At 41.7% G+C, this 20,253-nt stretch overlaps 1 protein-coding gene across 2 annotated transcripts; it reads right to left on the bottom strand.

Moving 5' to 3' along the window:
* Positions 1-2,405: 2,405 nt before the first annotated feature.
* On the bottom strand, positions 2,406-19,096 carry LOC310681851 (beta-Ala-His dipeptidase-like). 2 transcript variants are annotated; one of them, XM_083449823.1, is made up of 12 exons: positions 18,953-19,096; positions 14,029-14,151; positions 12,654-12,797; positions 12,218-12,380; positions 11,516-11,604; positions 9,624-9,824; positions 7,620-7,704; positions 6,144-6,304; positions 5,857-6,021; positions 4,809-4,950; positions 3,549-3,696; positions 2,406-2,892 (listed from the first exon to the last, which is right to left on the bottom strand). In XM_083449823.1, exons 1-12 carry the CDS (start codon positions 18,953-18,955, stop codon positions 2,802-2,804), a joined length of 1,515 nt encoding a protein of 504 aa, XP_083305949.1. In that variant the 5' UTR covers positions 18,956-19,096; the 3' UTR covers positions 2,406-2,801. The 2 variants fall into 2 exon arrangements, with proteins under 2 accessions (XP_083305949.1, XP_083305950.1); XM_083449824.1 differs by lacking the exon at positions 18,953-19,096 and adding an exon at positions 16,828-17,699 and having other exon boundaries at positions 14,029-16,460.
* Positions 19,097-20,253: the final 1,157 nt, after the last annotated feature.

Here is a 20,253-nt window from a genome sequence, read left to right as displayed (position 1 = left end):
AAATGGCTGTCACCAAAAGAGAAGAGAACTAAAGATTGCTGTTCAAAGAGATTAAAGACTTGGAAAGAGATACATCTGCTGTAATGAACAAATCAGGGCTTTTGTGGAACATTAGGCAAACATTAAGACTTTGGCTTGTGGATGGGACAAAATATACAAAGACAGTGCACATTGTAGATTTTATTTACTGCATTTTGTTGTTACTAATTTACTGAGTTAGGGGGCCTTTTCTGGGGCCATAGCCCAGATGTAGATTTGTGTGGTTCATCTGGTCCCTTCACTTTTTAGTTTCTCCTCCTGTCTGGTGAAGAAAATTCACATGTTATTATTATTGTTGCTGTTGCTGTTGCTTTGCTGCATTTCAAAATCCTGTTTAAATTTACAGAAAAACTTTTAAGATGAACCTAGCATACTTTCAGTGGCAATGATCAGTGTTTGACAACTGAGATTCAGTCATTTAGCTTATTAATTGTTGTAAATTGCAAGGTACATTATACAAGCATCTCAGAAATAAACATGAAGGAGGCACTATTATTTTCCTCTTCTGATTTCCCTCTGTCTGTCATACTGGCCTGGTATGCACAAAACATATCAATAGGTCCTTGAACCTTTGTCTATTTGGGATGAACAAATATTGATAATGCTTGAGCTCAGCTAATTCGCACTCAAGTAAATGGTTAATCTGGGACAAATTTCAATCTCTCGGCTATCCAATATTTGCATGTGCATTATTTAATATTAATGCAAAACTTCATATTGTGTATTAAGAAACTACAGTAATGCCATCATATCACAATTCCATTGTATCACAAAGATATTATTAATTTTAACAAAATGCACAACTTGAACAATAAGTTGTATTACGTAATTATAATACTAATAACTCAAATATTAACAGAAGGCTCCTGTAATCTATTTCTCTTGGTCTGTTAGAAGACTTTATCACTTTGTTTACAATTTCACTAGTCTTTTCTTAATTAAACATGTCTATATCCATTTTGCATTATATATCTTCCCCGAAATATTAATATATTGTGAACCCATAAATCCTATCTGGTTCTAAATATGTTTTAGTATCATCAATAAATTTCTGCCATTTGTAAAAAAAAAACTTTTTCTTCTCTGTCTTCATTCTCGGACTCTTAAAAAAATACATCAATATCTTAGATTTTCTATAATTAAACTGACAGTAATTTGTACAATTACTTAGTGCTACTATTACAGCATTATATCAGCCCAGATAGCCACTGATTCCATGCAATTTATGGCACTGAGCCAAACATGTTGATTTTGTCACTGCAAATGTACAGTAAGTCCATCTTCCTTCTGTCTTTGCTCTTCAAATGAAAAATGTATCAAACACCAGGCAGCAAACAGTTTTCCTTATCAGTTTGGACCCGCTGATCATGTTTAGGTAGACTAGCCACTTTATGTTTAGTTCAAATGTTATTCATAGAACCATTCAACACACAATTATATTTGTTTTAAGCTGAAAACTACTCTGAAGAGAGGGTGTGTCATGATATCAGAGATGTTTGCCAATCACCACTTTGTACAACTGCTTCAAATCAGCAGGTTCTGTTCCCCTTGAGTTTGATGCTGAAAAGAAGACAGTATCTGTGGGTGAAACAAGGTAGTGTGTATGTTTTCCAGAATAGATGTGCTCAGTGCTATTTTTCTAGAAAAAGAGATACCGGAACTCACCATGAACGCTTCCCTTGTTCTCTTATAATGGCAATGGTGCCCACTAGGCAGGTGCCAGAACTGAGTTCCTGTGAGTTCTGGCTGAAAAAAAGCCCTGGGTGTGCTCTTGGTTTTTTGTATGCACTCCGACACTCCTGAATAGCTTCCTGTTTTCTAGAACCAAAACCCAGTCTCAAATATCCCAGTGCATTATCAGTAAATAAGCAGACAATGTAAAATGTAATAACTGTACTACTAAAATTCTAAGGATGACACTAGCATCAGATCCTCAGCACTGCATGTACCATGGTTTAGTCTTCCCATGGTGCCAGCTCACAAAAGCTGAAAAGGAAGATGACATATATTCTGCTGTGTTGTGGACCCAGAAACTGAGTGACAGGGGAAACTGGCACGAAATACCCTTGTTGTGTGCCTTCTCCATGAGAGGTCCAGAGGGCAGCAACACAAGAATGTGCCTTTTCAGTGGTAGCTCCCCACATTTGAATGTTCTCCCCAGAGAAGCTCGCTTGGCACCTTCATTAAATATCTTTAGGAGCCAAGCAAAAACATACCTCTTCTCCCTGGCCTTTGGCTAATTATGGCCTTCTGAGCTGTGTGAGGAGGGGTTACTGTTATTGTTCGTTATTAAGGTGTGTATTTTGTTTTTATGTTGTAAACTGCAATAGAAATTTAATAAATAATAGTAGTAGTAGTAGTAGTAATAGAAGCAGACCTACTTTATTTTATTATAAGATTTATATAGGACACCACTTGTCAGAACAATCATCTCACAAAGCAGTTGACAATGATTTATAAGACATTAATAACAATCATTAACATACAGCAGTGAACAGCCCACCTGTATTAAGATGAGGGTATATTTGTGCTCTGAAGTGCGTTAAGAGATATAGGAATGATTGGAACACAGATTTAAAGGACAAAATGCATTCATAATGGAGGTGGCGGGAGGTAGTTGCGGGGTAGGACAAGTGTCTGTCAGTCCTGGAACTGAACTTATGGAAGAGCCCTTTGACGTTTTTCTGGAATCATAACCATAGATAACAGAACTGCAAATCCAGTAGTCAAATTGCACTTGATCTGCCATGAAGTTGCAGTTGTCACTTGGAGCCTCTCCGTAATTCCTTATGGAGCTTTGAGATCTCCAGTAAAAAGGAGGAAAACACTTTTGTTCCATTAATGTAATTTTTTCTGATTGGGAAAGAAGAGAAAAGCAACTGTCAAACAAGCTAAATATTAAGGTTGCTATATTGTGTGAAATGCCCAAAATTCATTTCTTCAACTCGTAGGGACATTTTACATATATATATAATCTGATGGTACATAGAACCCTGTATACATGCATGTTTCAGAAACAAAGAACTATCTGAATTGTAAACCAAAGTATGAAACCAAATGGTTGTTCAATGACTACTACATGAAATGATAGGGAAAGTGTGGAATCCGTGTCTTGCCATTATTTATATACATGCATTCCCACAGAGAAACATGCAGGCTTGTATTTGTGTGTGCGTGCAGGGAGGGTTGTGAGGACACTATTTTTTCTCTTCCTCATTGCCTTTTGAGGGACAGATGTAGACATATTCCATTTCTAGACCTTTTCTAACAACAAGGGTGTTGTGGACTTTGTATGTGCCAAGTTATAAACTCTGGTATGCTTTGGAAATATTTTAAACATATGGAGATAAAAAAACCCCTCCTGTTTTGAAGCAGAGAAGTACAAATATTCCGCTTTCCTAGTAATTAGGAACTCTGCTCTATGCATGTATTAATGTTTAGGTAATGTGGAAATACCTTACTTCCCTCTATAAAGAGGGCCTTATATGGAATTAGTCTACCTTGTTTACCTGCTTATCTTCTCTTTCTGAGAGTGCTCCCCATCATCTGCTGCTCCAATCGGAAACATCATCACACTTTTCTTTGTTATATCCTGAAGCATCTGAGCAATTGGAATTGTTGATCCATCCCGAATCATATCTGGATCCTTTTTAAAAACTGAAACATATGGAAGTGGTAGTGGGAAGAATGTGCTCTTGGTTTTGGTTTTGGTTTAAAGAAATTCTACTGTTGTGGTAGTGGTTAAAAAAATCAACACAGCAGGTAGCCATAAGCAGACTGCTATATCTGCCATGGCACAAGCCCCCAAACTGTACCTGTTCTTCAAGTTGGAGCTGATTACACTGACAAGCTCCCCCCCCCCCCATTTCAGCCTTATGTGTATGTTATGGTGGTGGCAGAGCTAGCTTATTTGGTTGAGGAGAAGGGCATGAAAAGTTGCCTCTGGAATGCCTTCAAAAGTGGTCTAATGCAGCACACAGGTTTGCATGTTGGATCTCTGGGTTTGTTTTGTTTTTTTGGTAAGGGAAGCACAGTTGTCATAGTGGGCATGCAAAGCTGTGATGTTGTCTACCATGGCATTAAGCTATTTCTCAGCCTAAGCTACCTCACACTTATGCCACTTTGAGCTTTTTTAAAGGAAGGACAGGAGGAAAATGTGATTAATAATAATACACACAAACATTTTTGAAGCTATAAGTATTATTAAAAACACACTGGAAAACCAGAATAGATTTGGCCAAATAGGTTGATTTTCTCTAAAATCATTAATAAGAGGGGAATATTTTTTTTTTAAAAAAAAATAAAATGAAGGGAGACTACATATATAGGGAAGATAAGGGAATTGTTTAAAAATTCCATGAAGGAATGGGAGGCAGAAAAAACCTAGAATGATAAAAGTCAAGTAATTTTTCTGTTCTCTCTCTCTCTCTCTCTCTCTCACACACACACACAAACTTTTTTTTGTCTGAAACAAAATAATTTCACCAGGGGATGCAAATTAGGTTTTCAGGAGGCTCTATAGGAGAACATGCTTCTGCTAACAAAAAATGGAATATTTGGCACTTGAAAAGCTAACTTTCCTGCTTTTTGTTGACAAAGCTAAATGAACACCTTAATTTCAGATTATGTGATACAGTCTAATTTATTTGTAGTGTTCAAGCTTTATTCTTTACACATATTTCACATCTTTAGAGAGACAGAAAATGAGCATGTGTAAGTCAAATAATGTTCTAAACAAATATATATATATTTCAAAAAACATTTCAAACCTCTTTTGATTGCCTTTGCAGCTGCTTTATACTGAGGATCACTGGTATTAGTAATCCATGGCGATGCACCCTCCTCGGCACACACTCTCAGTTTGTTTGGGCTGTTTCGTTTAGAGAATTCCTTTTCTAAATACTCTTTCACCTAAAAAGAAAATGTTTTCAATAAAAATGTTTGTGGTGTCTTTATATTATCTATATTCCATGGTGTTTGTTAGCAGTGAACCCTCTGCCACTAATTGATTGAACTGGTATGGCAGGATGGAGTAGTTGGTTGCTCAGGGAACTAAATAGTTTGCAGTCCAACTTCTGTGTGGGAAGGGATAGTTATCAGTTTGCCTGGGCTGGGACTCAAACTTCATGCAGGGAAAGAGGCAGTGTGGGACAACATAAGGGCCAGCTTCCACCTTCTACACAGAAGTAGATTTATGGAGAAGGAGTGAAGCTGGGCTGTGGTGATTGAGAGGTTGCTCTCTCTAGACCAGAGCTTTCCACACTTTTCATGTTGGTGACACACTTTTTAGACATGCATCATTTTGCAACACAGTAATTCAGTTTTACTAGCAAACCGGAGGTTAAACTAACCCCTTTCCAACCCTTGGGAGGAGCATGGGGAGTGTTTGTGCAACATGCCAACACACTAACGTGTCACAACACACAGTTTGGAAAGTTCACATTGACAGTGGAATTCAGTTAGTTGTGGCTTTCTCACTGTCAGCATCAAATGCATCATTGTGACCTGTCAATCCTAAAGAGACATGAGCCCAAAGCAAAAGGGAGAGGGAAGTGAATTTCAGCCTACGCAAGCAAATCTTTGGACATAGGCTTCTACATAGGTGAACTGTTAATACTAAGCAGACCGTGTTATCTCTTCCAGTGCTTAATTTGTAAAATGAGAAAGTCAAGGAATCGGGGTCTCTGACCTTCACTGGTGGGATAACAATACATCATCACATGCCTTTTTTTACTTTAAATGTAAGAGCTGAAACAGTGCCTGGACCTGTTATGCAAATAAGCTGAATCATAATCAAGTGTGTCTAACCAACATTACCTGACATTCCACAGTAGAAAGGTTCATGTGAGGAACTTGCCGGATTGAAAACTTTCCTATGACTCTTGATGGTATAACTGTTTTGATCCCTTTTTCATGAAAAGCTCCTTCTATCCCATGAATAGAGAGAGATGGGAAACGCCACAAGTGTGAAAGTATTTCCTCCTTAGAAACATAATGAAACAAAAATAGGAGTTAGCCAGTCATGGCTTCTCTCAACATCTTTCTGCAATTCCTTTATTTTAGATGTCCTGTCAGGCTTTCAATTTCTATTGACAGTACTGTACCTTGGTATCATAGAGAAATTTCTTCACACCAACGTCAACCTTGTATTGCTCTATGTCAAATTCTATTGGCTCATACAGCTTCTTCTCCTCTTCTGTAAAATCATCAACGTCATCATAGATTCCAGGAATCAGAATGTGGCCTGATGAATCCACAAGACTGTCTATGGAACAAACACATTTTGCAAAACACACAATTGCTGTTGTTCCATGCTCAGTCATATGAGATCTGTCTGTGTGACCCTCCTTGGCCCCCTTAACCCTGTACGAGAAGGACTGACAGAATGCTATGGGCTTGTGTGCTATTTGTGCTGTGTCTGGGTGTAGACAGAAGAAAGCAAAAGAGAACCATTTTGGGGGGGAAAGAAGTCACACGGTGGGTCAGTACCACCAACCAACCAAGGAAGTTGAGGTTGAGGAGGAAGGCTGGGATATAATTCCAAATAGTAATAATGAAAATATTTATTATTATTAGTAACAGAAGTAGTAGTAGTAGTATATTTCCTTCCTAGATATAACCAGCCTTATGTGTGGGTAAACTGGAATTGAAACGGATTTCTTCTGATTGTCTGTCATCTTTTCCATCTCTGCAAATGGCTGTTGTGTGCTTAGGATTTCCATTGTGTTGGGCAAGGGGTTATTAGGGGGTGGGGACAATTGTTATTTTTAGGTGAAATTTATATCTCTCTATTTGTTACTACTGAAAAATTACATAAAATATTAAAGGCAGTATGGTCTGGTCATTTTATGTTTGCATTACAAGCCAGCTTTAGCAAAAGCAACTTAACCTTCAGGTGTGATTCAGTTTCAAACAACTCTGCAACATAATGTTCAAAGAAATTGTCGCAGCAAATGCAATGAGTACTCTGAAAAATCAGCATGTAATTTCATGTCCAATTAGGGTTCCACTTCAGTGTTTTTAACACCACAGTTAGTGCCTTATAAAATAATTCTCAGTTTACCACTATGTTACTTGAGAATACCAAAGGAATGAACATTTGGCAATACCCTCAGTCCTGGCTACTATAATCTGCCCCTACTTCTCCACCTGTTCTCAGAGAGTCCTCAGTCTTTTGTAGAAGAAGAAGAGTTTGGATTTGATATCCCGACTTTCACTCCCTTTAAGGAGTCTCAAAGCGGCTAACATTCTCCTTTTCCTTCCTCCCCCACAACAAACACTCTGTGAGGTGAGTGGGGCTGAGAGACTGTGACTGGCCCAAGGTCACCCAGCAGCTGCATGTGGAGGAGCGGAGATGCGAACCCGGTTCCCCAGATTACGAGACTACCGCTCTTAACCACTACACCACACTGGCTCTCAACCAGTACATGTACACTTGTGAATATTCATCTATAGAAACCTTGGGTTTGTCAATTAATTGCCACTCTACTATCCTACATTCCTAACTTGCCTATGAAAATTAAACCAAGCATTTTTATCATTTGTTAAAGAGTATATAGACAAATGAACAGAATTTTTACCAAGCAAGGCTATCAGATCAGACATGGGTTCCTGGACGATGCCACCTAGAGCTCCTGAATGAAGATCTCTTTCGCCACCTTGTACCTAATTTAAACATGAAGACAACATCATGACCGACACATTATCATTGTTTTAATTTGCATCATAGGAATTAATTAGCATAATTAGGAATGTCAATACTACAAGCTCCAATCCTACTCAGAATTAGCATCATAGTTCTGAGTAGGATTGAAGCTTGTAGTACTGACATTCCTTTTATGTTTGCACCTGAAGCTTACATCCTCTTTATTTATATAGCATAAATCTTGCATCGATTCCTTTTAACATTCAACCCTTCTGGATTACATCAACAACATATGAACGGCGAGTTGTTTCTGTTGCCCTGCATGACTCTCCTTTTCAAAAGGAGATTGTGGGAGAGGCAAGTGTGTAAAGGGGTTAATTTGAATGAGAATGCCATATAGATGACGGAGAATTAATGGAGGTACAGTAAGTTTACTATCTGTATTAAACGACAGCATGGATGAACCCCAAGATAACGTGGAATGTGTTTTACACACACACACACAGCGCTATCTCTGTGAAGGAAGAATTATGCAAATACTACTATCTCCACCAGAAGTATCCTGGGTTGCATCAGCATGATTAGTACTCATGTATTTATTTATCTGTTATACATTTTGGAAAGTAGTTTGCCTGTCTGGTTGTACATTTGGATGCCACTCAAGATATCATTGCCAAACTAGGCACAAGGGTTTCCGAGGTGAGGGTGGCATTCTTTGTCAATGTTTGGATGCCATTTTGATTCAAGATGACAGGCTGAAATATGACTTTGGTTACTGTTTCTTGGCATAGGTTTGGCTGTCTCTTGAGATAACTTGACACAATAGTTCTTGATGCAGGGCGTGAGCAGACTTTGTCACTGTTTGGATACTGGACACCATTATGGATCAAGATGGTGGACCAAAACATCACTTCAGCATTAATTTGGTTTTTGACATAGTTTTGGCCACCTCTCAGCATGAAGGCTCCTGAGGTGATGGTCTTCATCACTGTTTGGATGCCGGGCACCATTTTGAATCAAGATGGTGGACTGAAATGTGACTTCTGCATGACCTCTCCCAGTTTGTGGCACGACTGGTCCAAACTCACAAAGTATACTATCCATTTTAAAATTGCAGTGTATTTTTATTCTACAAATTCCTGGACAGTGCCAGGCACTTCCTGTTTTTGCAAAATAAATGTTTGATATAAGCGAAGGAGACAGTGACTATGACCTTAGCAGCGATGATTAAGTGTACTGGAATATCAATTAAAAGGGGGAGTACAAGTGGGAGAAAGGGTGGAAGGAGTGCTCTATCGGTAGCACAATTTGCATCCTTTCTACCTAACATCAAAGCCAGAAAAATAATGTTTTAGACACATATGATGTCAGAGACTGGCAGGACTCCAAAGAGTGTGAGGCAGAGGCAGGGGACCGGGGATCAGGGGAATGGCCCAGGAGAGGGGGCCAGTGATATATAGGGTTTGGCACTGCCCGCAAGGCAAGAGGAAGGAAAGGAGAAGAAGGAAGAAGTCAGGCAAGTCCAAGAAGGAGAAAGACAGGCAGTAAGTGGTGGAAGAAGAGGAGGTTGTTCTGGTGATAGATGGTTCAGTAGACTCCACACCTTCCACCACCCCACTGTATCCTCGAAGCAGGAGGGGCTTGAAGCAAGAAGAGAAGCGGCATCTTCCATGAAAGAGAAGTCTCTGGTTGCAGGTGCACAACCCATCAGGGGGAGGGTATACAAGCCAGCAGAGGGGCAGGTTCTCACTGTTGCTGCAACTGCTCCACTGGGCACAGATATCAGGGAGAGCTGCCTAGTGGCCTGAAGTGTGTGCATCCAGAGCACTGCGGAAGTTGCTGAAAGTGCTTCTTCTGTCGATAAAGACTTAACTATCAGGCGAGTGCCTTCTTTAGCTGAGGTGGGCCAGGACATGTGACTCCATTATTACCCTTTTACCTCCACAGAGAAGCCGGCATTTCCCCGAGTCCCATACGTAAGAGCTGGCTTTTCCGTGCTGAGCCAAGTATTATCTGAAATCACAATATAGTCAACATTGGAGAAAAACTGATCTTTCTCGCTTTCAACCAGTTCTTTTAGTCCAATGGAGATTGCTTCTTCCATGCCTTCAATAAGAAACTTGAGGTTTACTGGCAAGTCCTAAAAACAAAGGAAGGAAAATGCACTCTCAGTAAAAAGTCAATTCTATTTTTTTGTCCAGTTACCTCTGGGCTCAACTACTGTAATATGTTCTATGCAGGCGATCATAACAACGAGTGCAGGATGCAGTGGCCGGGGTGCTGATGGCTGTTCCTTGACACATATGCACCCAGTTTGGAACAATATGCATTCGGCTGCTGATTCATTTCTCTACCCAAATCAAGAGCGGCCATTAATCATCCCTTGTGAGTAACTGGATTCTGTCCCACAAGAATATCCTGCCTTGATTAAGACAAATGTCCTCTTTTGCATTTCTTGAGAAATCTAAGCCTGTCCTTTTCAGAAGAGACAGGGTCACCTTATAAAAATACAAATTTGATTGGCTAAGATGCATGAGGGTGTTTGCCTTACATCTGTAGTGGGAAATTTAACTGAAGTGATTCATGATCTCCTATGATTGTTCTTCACCTTCACCCTTTTGTTATGTAATGACTTTCGGGCCTGCTGTTTACTGCTGAATCAGAACAAACGTCAGTCAGGCTTTCTGCGGATTGGCGTTTGTTCTGATTCAGAAATAAGCAGCAGGATTTCCTGGGGAAAGCAGCAGGACAATAGAAAAAGCTCTCGGACCCATGCCTAGAAATCATGGAAGAACCGGAAGTGTGGCATGAGACCTAAGATGCCTTGTTCAGCTTTTCAGAATGCATCCTAAACGCTGCACAATGCGGCTCTGTTTCAAAAATCCCATAAAGCCTGGCTGCTTCTTTATCATGTCTATTATATTTCTTTTTGGAGCTAGTCAGGACAAGGCACTAGCTAGCAGATTTTTGTTTTCATTCCTGCTTCCTTTTACTAGAATAAGAAAGCTCAGCAGAACCCAAAGTAACATAAGGAGATACTTAAAAATGAAGGGAGGCTCTTGAGGGTCCTGGTGGATTAGGGGAGGCTTGAGGGGAGAGACTGCTGGTGGTGGTCTCCATTTAGGAGGAGACCCTGACCCTGTTTTCTCCCAACAACCCAAGAAAATTGTGACTCTTGGAACACCAACTCTACCCTGGCTGTGAGAGTGTACTGCCATGTTGCAGTGAAAATCCTCCCCCCTTCTTTTTGCTTCTCTGCAGTTACCTTACAGCAGGCCAGATCATATCCATGTCTCAACTCTCACTTTTTTCTAACTTTCTGATTTCACAGTTCTTGTCCAATTCTAGTTCTCTTAAATCTGATCTCTAGCGTTTTACACCCTTCCTAGTCTTCAAGTCTCCACTTCAGATTTTCATACAAGGTGATTACTGCTAGATTCTCTGAATTTAATCAGTGTTGGTCTGAATGTAATCAGACTTGAAACAAGGTCTGTGGTGTCCAAACTGTCCAGCAAAGTTCAAAAGATCACAGCCATGTGTGCCTTTGGCATACAGTCATAACTCGGGTTACAGACGCTTCAGGTTGCATTTTTTCAGGTTACGGACCGCCGAAACACGGAAGTACCAGAACAGGTTACTTCCAGATTTTGGCAGTCACCCATGCGCAGAAGTTCTAAATTGCACTTTGTGCATGTGCCAAATCGCAACCTGCATGTGCGCTGATGTGCCGCTTGGGGTTGCGAACGTGCATCCCACACGGATCACATTCGCATCCCGAGCGTCCACTGTATTAGCAAATCTGGTAACAGCATACCTTTTTATTTGACTTACTTTTTTTAGTTCTTTGAATGCACTCACTGCATGTATCCAGGCTAGGACAGGTCCTTTGTTATCTGTTGCTCCACGCCCATAAAGGTTCCCTCCAGATAAAGAAAGCTCGTATTAAACTTTTAAACTTCTGATAATGCTAAGGGTAGAACTGAAAGGGTACAACACAACAACGAAGAGACTAAGCTATGAATCAGGAAGTCCCTGGCCTGACTCTTGCCTCTGTCATGAATTTACTATACTCTCTTCAGCCTCACTACCCCTCAAACAATGCTCAAGGGAATAAGGGTGGCTCAACTCCAGGTATGGTTGTTGTTGCTGTTGTTAAATTTGTATACTGCCCAATCCCTGTAGGTCTCAGAGCGGTTCACAAGAGGAAGCACATTCATTTTACTCTGGGTTTAAGCTTTGATTTAGCTCCGAAGATGGCTTCGGTAATCAATGGTGACCTCTTTTAGGAGAGAAATGGGGGGGGGGGGGGAGCGTAAACTTGTTGGGTTTTCATGAGACCATTAACCCACAACATCTGATTTTATTAATGAAATTTATATACCGCCCTTCATCAAAAGATCTCTTCCGGCAATTCAGATAACACCATTAAGCAGAAGCTGAATTATGAAACGAAGTTGGGGAAGGGGTGTGTGGGTGTGTGAAATGCATACAACATTAAAATAACCGTGTCAAAAGCAATGGTGGTGTACATACCACCAATTTCAGTCAATACGTAGGGATCTGTTTCCCACCCATCCGACTTTTTAGCAGGCATCACATCCACATGTCCATAAAAACACACAGTGGGCTTTAGTGGATCTTCTCCAAGCTCTGCCAGAATGACAGGAGGTAATGAAATATTTCTGCCATCAAGTACCTGCAGGGGTATAGTGAGACATTGCTCCATTAAATTCAAAACCTTAGGAAAACAGGAAGGCATTATGTTTTGAAACAAAGGCTTGGAACCAAATAATCATGAGCAGAATCCTTCTTGCTCATGGAATGTGTCTTCTGAACCAGCCTTGCCTTTGCACTATCGCAACTTGAAGGTCAACCCCCCACCCCACCATGATGTGTACTGCACGAGGAGCTGCAGCTGAGGAGGAATAAGCGGAAAACTGATATATTCCCACCTCAAACCCCTTGTTACCTGGTCGACGGACATATTGACCAACGTCACATTTGCTCCTAACTCCTGGAGACGACGTTTAGCTATTTCTACCATTTCTATCACTTTTGATCTTTGCGCTGGTTGTATGGAATCACTCTCCACAGCTACCCATTTCCTAAGAGTCTGAAATAAAAAAACAGTGATCGTGCATGGTGTTATGAAGTGTCATATAAAGCTTTAAATGAACAACTGCCTGTGCGGTCATTTTTTCCTTCCTATTTAAGAATTCAGTAATTAGATAGAAATGGCCTCTGGGTGGGACCACTGTTAAAGGTGCGGTAATCCATCTTGGTAAATCCTATTTCCTTCTAATTACATCTAAGGGACCCGTCACTATAAAATCTTCCTTTTTAAAGAGGAAGCATGGAAGAATCAGAGCAGCAATAAAGATGTCCACCCACACCATTTTCTCCATCCTGAAATTTTGTTTGGATTATGCAATTGCATTGATTCTGTATTGTTAGATAGTCTGATTTCAGGAACACCCATGAACACAACAGGTAATGCAAGTGCAGTTAACTTAATTCTCAGGGCCAAACTAATAGTGATGGGGACAGCTTTGTCTGTTTAGTTACATCTCTGCTACGTTCTGGTCTAAAAGATGGGGTGGGGGAGCCTGTGTTTACAAAAAAATATAGATGTGGCTCTGTAAAATTCTCTTCCCTGCCTTGGGTACTAAGAGAAAAGTATCTGTGATGTCAGTGTGTGGGCATGTAAAGCCTAGGGGTGAATGTGCCTATGAATGTGCCTTTTGTTATTAAAAAAATAAAAATAGAACCCCACTTCATTTAGGATAGGTCAGTCAGAAGAGCATGAGACTTATTCTCATGGTTGTGAGTTCAAGCCCCGCACTGGGGAAAAGATGCCTGTGTTGCAGGGGGTTGGACTAGATGACCCTCTGGATCCTTTCTAACTCTGTGATTCTTTCTTCATACTTGAATGGGGAAATGTTGCAAAAATACCACATCTAGTTTGCCCCTAGAAGGGTTATTTATAAACAGGGTTATTTATAAACTGTTATGTTGTGCAACAAAGTACAATTGAGTACCTATGCCTTGCCTGTTGGTATCATTTGGTGTTGCCAAAGGAAAGAGGAAAAACAACATTTTTGTCATACCTTGCTTATAAACACCAAGCACCTTGGTAACGAAGTAACTGCCTAGCTGAGCAATTGGGAAAAAAGAGGCAGAGGAGGTTACTCTCTGCTCTGTGGTTCAAGCTGGCGCTGTTATCCTATGCAAACTCGACTGGCAGTAAACCTTATTATACAAAAGGAATTGCTTCCAAGTAAGGAACAGTGGGGTTGAATGGCACATTTTTTGCTAGCAGAGTTCACATTTGGCGCTGCTTCTACCTTAACAAATTCTTCTTGATGGTCGTCAATGTACTGGAAAAGCTGGTCCTCCAACGATGTGGAATTTAAAACAGAGGAGCTGCCCACACCAGAGAGCAGCATGACGAGGAAGATATAGAAGACCTGCAGGTGGTGAGAGACAAGGTTCAGTGTGTTAAAGAGCACCCTCAAGCACATGCAGCACAATAGACTGAATGCACTGTTGACTGTATGGCCTGCCATCCACATGCTACTGTTACAGAATGGAAAAGACAAGAAGAGGAGGAATATCTGGATTGCTTTTAACACAGAGGGCAAATTGTTGGTTCATGGGCTGGGTTTCGCCCTGAGGTAGTGATGGGTAATGGTTTTCCCTGTGCATTTGCAAGAGCGTTTAGTACCCATGACTGATTTTTTGCCACATGCAGTCCCTGAAGGAGTTACAAGCAGACAATGCAGCCCTCGGGCCAAAGAAGGTTATCCGCACCTGCTGTTTCAACAGACACAGTAAAAATGAAGGCAATTTAGCAATATTTCTACCATTACCACCCTAGTAAAGTTTATGTGCGTGAGTCTTTCAGCATGGATTTTCAGCAAAAGGTGAAAGCATGTAAAAACATCTACTCAAGGACATATACTCATAAGTCATATTTCACTTTCAAAAGAAAGGGGGTGGTGGTGACCCAATTCAAACAGTGCTTCTAATGTTTTAATTTCTTTCAAGGATCATATTTCATGTATCAGACAATAAATAGCTTTGGCAGATGATTAAATTATAGGGAAAAGTCAAAACATTCTATAACTCTAAAAGCCTTGCATATTCTTACTCCAGCAGTATGCTTCTCGGCAATACAAAATAAAAACGTACAGCTTCAATTATCAAGTGTACTAGAATTCATAGTACAAGGGTGCTGAGAAAACACATTTGTAGTCTTTCTAATCTGTGTCTCCCAGAGTTGAGAATTAAGTTCTGGGAGGAAGGAGGTATAATCATGTTCCACACAGAGTCCAAAGGTACATCACACAGCAAGTTTGCTAAAACAGCACAAACCTGGGTCTGGTCAGTACCCAGATAGGGGTGTCCTGATAAGTTAAAATGGATTAACTTTTTTTTCTGACACAGCAAGTCCCTGCACAAACACAGAGCAAGGAGTGGAGCAGATTCATTATGCTTATACAGTTATCAGCCTATTGATTCCTGGATGAGGACACAGTGCAAGGATAAAGACGCTCCCATTGATCTCTAGAGAAAAAAAGCCCTTGACTTCAAATCGTAAGATCACTATCTTAGAGTGTCTGCTTTTTTTTCTTTTTACATTATTCTCCTGAGAATAGAGTCCTGTTTGGCTCATGTTCAACTTGTGGTCTACTAAGACCCCTAGATGCTTTTCACATGTACTACTGGCAAGACAAGTGTCCCCCACCTTATATTTGTGTAGCTGGTTCTTCCTGCTTAAGTGCAGAGCCTTACATTCGCCCTTATTTAAATCCATTTTGTCAGTTGGAAGGGACACCAAGGGTCATCTAGCCCAGCCGCCTGAAATGCAGTAATCTCAAAGCGAGCAGCCACGACAGATGGCCATCCAACCTCTGCTTAAAAACACCCAGGGAAGGAGAATCCATCACCTGTCGTGGGAGTCTCTTCCCTTGTCAAGCAGCAGCAGCATACTTATAAGTATTTTATTATTTATACACCGCCATCTGGCTGGGTTGCCCTCGCCCCTTGTGTGGAGCGAAAGGGTGAGCGCCTTGAGCAAGCCCTCTGAGCAGCTGCTTTTGGACTTCGTGGGCTGCACAAAAATGCGAGTCCCAAAGACGCTCCCGACTGCAAAAGAGCACAGCACGTGGTAGCCCTGACCTGGACGGTGGGCAGCAGCCGCTTTAGACCCCCTCAATACCATTTACGAAGTTGCTGCGCGAGAAAAAAACAGAGAGAAGCAGCTCGACGCCCCTGACTGAACTTGCCCGGAGAGAGAATGCGGCACTTACTGAGGCGGGAGCCTTAAATAGAAACCGATCCTCCAATCACAAACCGAAGCCTGGCGCAGCTGGCTGTTCCCCGCTTGCGATTGGCTCCCGCCGCCTCGCGTTGGGGAAAGGAGGCTGCGCAAGCACAGGGCTTGCTCGGGACTGACGGAGATGCGCCGCTGTCATTGCGGGCGTCCGGCTGGGCAGGGAGCCTTATGAACAGGTCCGTGGGCAGGCGGAGCCCAGGGAGCCCTCGGGCGGGGACGGCCTTGGGAAAGGCGGCTGCCTTCGGCTGAGAAACGGGCTGCGAGCCTTTATCCGCTTCCCAGTGGGAGCAAACTCCACTGAACTGCATAGGTTTCCGAGGAAGTATCAGAGCCCGCCCAAGAAATTTGGCCGACTGAGGAGCAGCAACAACTGCGGGGCTGGGAGAGACACACACATGTATCAAGTGCAGTGCCAGATTTACATATAAGCTAAACAAGCTATAGCTTAAAGGTAAAGGTACCCCTGCCCCTACGGGCCAGTCTTGCCAGACTCTAGGGTTGTGCGCTCATCTCACTCTAGAGGCTGGGAGCCAGCGCTGTCCGAAGACACTTCCGGGTCACGTGGCCAGCATGACAAGCTGCATCTGGCGAGCCAGCGCAGCACACGGAACGCCGTTTATCTTCCCGCTGGTAAGCGGTCCCTATTTATCTACTTGCACTTAGGGGTGCTTTCGAACTGCTAAGTTGGCAGGCGCTGGGACCAAGCAACGGGAGCGCACCCCGCCACGGGGATTCGAACCGCCGACCATGCAATCGGCAAGTCCTAGGCGCTGAGGTTTTACCCACAGCGCCACCCGCATCCCACTAGCTATAGCTTAGGGCCCCCCAAAAAACTGAAATATTTTTTTTTAATCTACATTTCCAAAATATAAGATAAAAAACAAATAAAGTAAAACCTACATATAGCAATAGTGTTTTGTGTTGCGTAGGCTCCTACTGCATAAGTAATGGGCCCCACCTGCTAGCCTGCTCCCTAAAATATTGGTTTGCTCATTTCTATATATAGGGTGCCTACATTGTGCATGGCCTGGTTGCATGGCAACATGTGCAAATGGCTTTAGATACCTATTAGGTCCATAAATTACCATATATCGTATATTCAACACAACAAAGAGACAATTTGTTGTTGACAAAGGACAGCTGGACATATAAAGGGCCCCGTTACCTTCAGTCGCTTAGGGCCTCATCAAACCTAAATCCGGCCCTGGTCAAGTGCATACAGTATCTACCCCACACTGCTCAAAGATGTAGGTTTTGGAGTGCCTGAGGTAGTCACCTTCACCCTGACTAACCTGAAAATGGATTACATTGTTAAGCCTTGGAAGGAGCAGCATTTTCTTAGCTTCTCTATATTCTTTGTTTTCTGTTTTTGCCCAACACAGGAAGAAGCCTCAGACTATCTGGGTCACCCAGCTCAGTATTGTTTACCCTAACAGCGATTCCCATGCTGCCCTCACCTCCCGTGGGGGGAAAAATTGGAATTTAAATGATAATACAATAAAAGACAACATAAGAATATTTAATGTGATCAAATAAGAATATTTCATGTGGTCTTCACAATTCCATAGGTGACGTCGCCAAAGCTTTTGGTCCGCAGGCCACATATGGGGAACTCCTGCTCTAGATGGCAGTAGGTATCCAATGACTCAGGCACAAGAAACATCAAGAGAAGCCGGACACATCTGTATTGGAGGAGTGTGACAGATTCACCCGTATTGGGGACAGAGCCAAGAAGGTGCTGCACCAATGGAAAAATGGAAGGTGGGCACCAAATTCTCGTGTCACACAGGGCACCACTGATATTTGAAAGCCCAAAGTCCACACAGTGTTTTGGATAATGTGTGAACACTGATTAAAACCCAGCACTGGAAAAACATTGAGAACCCAGTAAAGATTCAGTAGTAGCAATAAGTCTTCAAGTCTTTTCATTAATCATTTGTTCATCCCATATTTTCAGTGCATTTCTCAGTCACTTTCCAAACCACAAACGCCATTCTTCAAAAAGAAAAGAAGTGGATTTGTTGCACTAGGGCAACAGATCACTTAACCCTGTTTAAATACACCACTCTAAAGCCCCAGTATGCACGTGAATCTCTCCTGCAAAATATTGACAGGGGGGTAGGCACCTTAAATTACCCCAGCCCAGTGAGAGACCCCCACGTAAGAGGCACTCACACATGAATGTTGCACATCTGCATCACAATGCTTATCCAGACCTCATTGTCTTGACCCTATGTCATGTTTGGTGCACGCGGGGACACACTTCTCTGCCTGAGGCCATTGCTTGCTGTATATAACAAGAGCTGGATCAGATGTGTGCCCCTCCCTTCGTATTTTAATTACTCAAGTAACACCAAAAAGTTGTACAAATCAAAATATGCTGAGTATTTTGCTGAGCAAAATAATCACCCTGTTCACTTAAGAGTGATTAATACTTTGCTTTCAGTTAACATCAGCATTCACAGAGCCATGTGGCCCATGAAAAGGTACTGCTATAAGCAATAATATAAATATATAAATACTTACACAGCACTTTCCTTCAAACTCGATAGGAAGTTGCCCAAGAAAGTGAGGCTCAACTATTATTACACTTCAACTAATTACTAATCTAGTTCTGGTACACTTTCACAAAAATACATTCAGGATGATACATGCGGAAGAGAGAGAGAGACATAGAGACAGAGAGGATGGACTCCTTTGATAGCGTACAAGGTGAATATTTTAAATTTTGCACCCAGATGGTCTACACTAGTAATGAGGAAACTGTGACCTTCTGGATGTTGTCAGACTACAACTCCCATCACCCTTGATCTGTGGCCATGCTGGCTGAGGCTGATGGAAGAAGGAATACAGTAACATCTGCAGGGCCACAGATTTCCCATCTCTGTTCTATATCCAAACCCCAGGTATGGAGCTTAAAGACGACATACCATGATGAGGAGCTCTGACAGCAAAGAAGCCGCGGTTCAGCAAAGCAATACTATTTCAATCTCCTGTCCTGACTGCAGATCTTCTTTCAGGTTTCTGCTAGCTTTCTTATAAAACCAATCCCACCCGGTCTTTTTATTTGTTGATTTTTAAAAAAACATTCTTAGCTCCATGTGGGAGCAGGACAAAGGACATGTCAACAAAGGCAACTGGACACACTCCCTTGTTTTATAAGGAAAGGGGCCAACATTCTATGTTCAAGCTTCAAAATAAATGTTCCTAAAACATTGCGTCTCTCGTTCCTGTTCTCCAACCCCTGTCTGTTTTTAAGGCCATCTCTTGTTTGTTCTGTGTAAATACACCTGCAAGAGGGGTGAGGACCCATTTAGCCTCCCCAAAGTTGAGTGTTTTCTTTGACTTGGCCATAATTTTGATACGGAAGCCTTATTGGGACATGGACACTTGAAGTGCATTCAAAAATTGATATAAAGCAACGTTAACAATTATAAGAAACAATTTCCCATTGTTCTTACGTTTCAGTCTTTGAGGATAGAAGATTATGGGAATGAAGAGCGGTCTCCAGGAAAAACAACAACAGATCAAATAGACAGCCCTAATGCACCAGCATCATATGCCTCTGACAAACACTTTAAGCAGCTTTTGCAACAAAAATTCACAGCAGAAAGATCACTGAAACCAATACTGAAGCAAACTCACCTTAGTATTCCAAGGTTCACAGGTCAACATGGTAATACATAATAGCACAATCAGGCTAGCTGCTGAGAATCTCTCTCATTAATCTCTCTCAATATACGGTACATTTTATATGTTGGTTGACAAATGGTTTAGAATAATTTTATTAATGAGCAAGTGTTTTAGTCAACAATTCCTGTCACAAAACTGTGGAGCTGGACACGATCCCAAGAGTCATCTGGGCCAACCCCCTGCAAGGCAGGAATCACAACTAAAGAATCCCTGGCCTCTGCTGAAAAACCACCACCACTTTTTTTTAAAAAACGAACAAAAAACCATAAGCATTAAATCACAAATTCATTACATTTTAATCGAATGTATTCAGCTCATAGATTGAAAGTAACTGTGGAGCAGATACAGCATTTTTTCTTGATAGGCAGCAAACATTTCCACTCATACATCCCCCATAAAAGGACAGCCTTGGTTAGGCCGCAATTGCAAACACGCTTACTTTGGAGTAAGTCATATTGAACTGAACTAGATTTACTTTAGAGTAGATAAGACCCGCAGAAGCTTGGTGCCCCAATGTGTGCCATGTATTTAGAAGCCA

The sequence above is a fragment of the Podarcis tiliguerta genome, assembly GCF_965153285.1.
Source record: "Podarcis tiliguerta genome assembly, chromosome: 7".
Taxonomy (NCBI): Eukaryota; Metazoa; Chordata; class Lepidosauria; order Squamata; family Lacertidae; genus Podarcis; species Podarcis tiliguerta.
The sequence above is the reverse complement of the archived record's forward strand: the minus strand, read 5'-3'. Positions and strand labels throughout refer to the sequence as shown.

Coding starts and splice junctions, on each gene's coding strand:
- LOC310681851 (XM_083449824.1), bottom strand. CDS start 14,256: ATGTGGATGGCAGGCCATACAGTCAACAGTGCATTCAGTCTATTGTGC. Junction 12,798..14,028: donor ATCAAGAAGAATTTGTTAAG/GTAGAAGCAGCG, acceptor TTTTTATTTCAG/ACTCTTAGGAAATGGGTAGC. Junction 9,825..11,515: donor CATTCAAAGAACTAAAAAAA/GTAAGTCAAATA, acceptor CTTTGTTTTTAG/GACTTGCCAGTAAACCTCAA.